This window comes from Coregonus clupeaformis, unplaced genomic scaffold (assembly GCF_020615455.1).
Source record: "Coregonus clupeaformis isolate EN_2021a unplaced genomic scaffold, ASM2061545v1 scaf0876, whole genome shotgun sequence".
In the NCBI taxonomy this organism is placed as follows: domain Eukaryota; kingdom Metazoa; phylum Chordata; class Actinopteri; order Salmoniformes; family Salmonidae; genus Coregonus; species Coregonus clupeaformis.
This window is the reverse complement of record NW_025534330.1, coordinates 125001-127500: the sequence shown is the minus strand read 5'-3', so window position 1 is coordinate 127500 and position 2500 is coordinate 125001. Positions and strand designations below refer to the sequence as shown.

Here is a 2500-nt window from a genome sequence, read left to right as displayed (position 1 = left end):
TACCAGGTTAATAAAGGGTTTATATAGTCTACCAGGTTAATAAAGGGTTTATATAGTGTACCAGGTTAATAAAGGGTTTATATAGTCTACCAGGTTAATAAAGGGTTAATATAGTCTACCAGGTTAATAAAGGGTTTATATAGTCTACCAGGTTAATAAAGGGTTAATATAGTCTACCAGGTTAATAAAGGGTTAATATAGTCTACCAGGTTAATAAAGGGTTTATATAGTCTACCAGGTTAATAAAGAGTTTATATAGTCTACCAGGTTAATAAAGGGTTTATATAGTCTACCAGGTTAATAAAGGGTTTATATAGTCTACCAGGTTAATAAAGGGTTAATAAAGGGTTTATATAGTCTACCAGGTTAATAAAGGGTTAATAAAGGGTTTATATAGTCTACCAGGTTAATAAAGGGTTAATAAAGGGTTTATATAGTCTACCAGGTTAATAAAGGGTTTATATAGTCTACCAGGTTAATAAAGGGTTTATATAGTCTACCAGGTTAATAAAGGGTTTATATAGTCTACCAGGTTAATAAAGGGTTTATATAGTCTACCAGGTTAATAAAGGGTTTATATAGTCTACCAGGTTAATAAAGGGTTTATATAGTCTACCAGGTTAATAAAGGGTTTATATAGTCTACCAGGTTAATAAAGGGTTTATATAGTCTACCAGGTTAATAAAGGGTTTATATAGTCTACCAGGTTAATAAAGGGTTTATATAGTCTACCAGGTTAATAAAGGGTTTTAGAATAAAGGGTTTATATAGTCTACCAGGTTAATAAAGGGTTTATATAGTCTACCAGGTTAATAAAGGGTTTATATAGTCTACCAGGTTAATAAAGGGGTTTATATAGTCTACCAGGTTAATAAAGGGTTAATAAAGGGTTTATATAATCTACCAGGTTAATAAAGGGTTTATATAGTCTAACAGGTTAATAAAGGGTTTATATAGTCTACCAGGTTAATAAAGGGTTTATATAGTCTACCAGGTTAATAAAGGGTTTATATAGTCTACCAGGTTAATAAAGGGTTGATATAGTCTACCAGGTTAATAAAGGGTTGATATAGTCTACCAGGTTAATAAAGGGTTTATATAGTCTACCAGGTTAATAAAGGGTTAATAAAGGGTTTATATAGTCTACCAGGTTAATAAAGGGTTTATATAGTCTACCAGGTTAATAAAGGGTTAATAAAGGGTTTCTATAGTCTACCAGGTTAATAAAGGGTTTCTATAGTCTACCAGGTTAATAAAGGGTTTCTATAGTCTACCAGGTTAATAAAGGGTTTCTATAGTCTACCAGGTTAATAAAGGGTTTCTATAGTCTACCAGGTTAATAAAGGGTTTATATAGTCTACCAGGTTAATAAAGGGGTTTATATAGTCTACCAGGTTAATAAAGGGGTTTATATAGTCTACCAGGTTAATAAAGGGTTTATATAGTCTACCAGGTTAATAAAGGGGTTGATATAGTCTACCAGGTTAATAAAGGGTTGATATAGTCTACCAGGTTAATAAAGGGTTGATATAGTCTACCAGGTTAATAAAGGGTTTATATAGTCTACCAGGTTAATAAAGGGGTTTATATAGTCTACCAGGTTAATAAAGGGTTGATATAGTCTACCAGGTTAATAAAGGGTTTATATAGTCTACCAGGTTAATAAAGGGTTTATATAGTCTACCAGGTTAAAGGGTTTATAGCAGGTTAATAAAGGGTTTATAAACTGTGTACTGACCTGTCCTAGGATGAGAGGTACGACCACAGTCATGAAGAGCTGAGAGAAGATTGAGGAGAAAGGAACGGAGGATGACGAGCCCAGCTGCAGGAGGAGAGGAAGAACAAGGGATGAGGATGTGTCTACGTGATAGGTTTTAAAACCCTTTCAGTAGCAGTATTAGGGGCTGGGATAAAGTAACAGGTCCATTGACTCCAATCAAGTTGTAGAAACATCAAGGAGCTCAATTTCGAGTCTCATAGCAAAGGGTCTGAATACTTATGTAAATATGGTATGTTATTTTTTTTTTTATACATTTGCGAAAATTTCTAAAAACCTGTTTTTGCTTTGTCATTATGGGGTATTGTGTGTAGATATGAGGGGAAAATAATCAAATGCAATCCATTTTAGAATAAGGCCATAATGTAACAAAATGTGGAAAAAGTAAAGGGGTCTGAATACTTTCTGAATGCACTGTACATGTTACCTCAATCACTGCGACTAACCTGTATCCCAGCACATTGACTCGGTACCCCCTGTTATTGTTATTTTATTGTGTTACTTTAGTTTATTTAGTAAATATTTTCTTAACTAATTTTCTTAACTGCATTGTTGGTTAAGGGCTTGTAAGTAAGCATTTCACTGTAAGCATTTCACCTGTTGTATTCGGCGCATGTGACAAATAACATTTTATTTGATTCAGAAAGTATTCACACACCTTGACTTTTTCCACATTTTATTGTGTTACAGCCTGAATTTAAAATGGATTAAATTGAGATTGTG

At 33.2% G+C, this 2500-nt stretch overlaps 1 protein-coding gene across 3 annotated transcripts in view; it reads right to left on the bottom strand.

Moving 5' to 3' along the window:
- Positions 1-2500, bottom strand: part of slc10a7 (solute carrier family 10 member 7) — a 31879-nt gene that overhangs the window by 24694 nt on the left and 4685 nt on the right. For all 3 annotated transcript variants that reach the window (XM_045216978.1, XM_045216977.1, XM_041868027.1), the window contains exon 7: positions 1739-1822. In XM_045216978.1, the coding sequence (XP_045072913.1) occupies positions 1739-1822 (84 nt within the window). The remainder of the gene's footprint in view (positions 1-1738; positions 1823-2500) is intronic.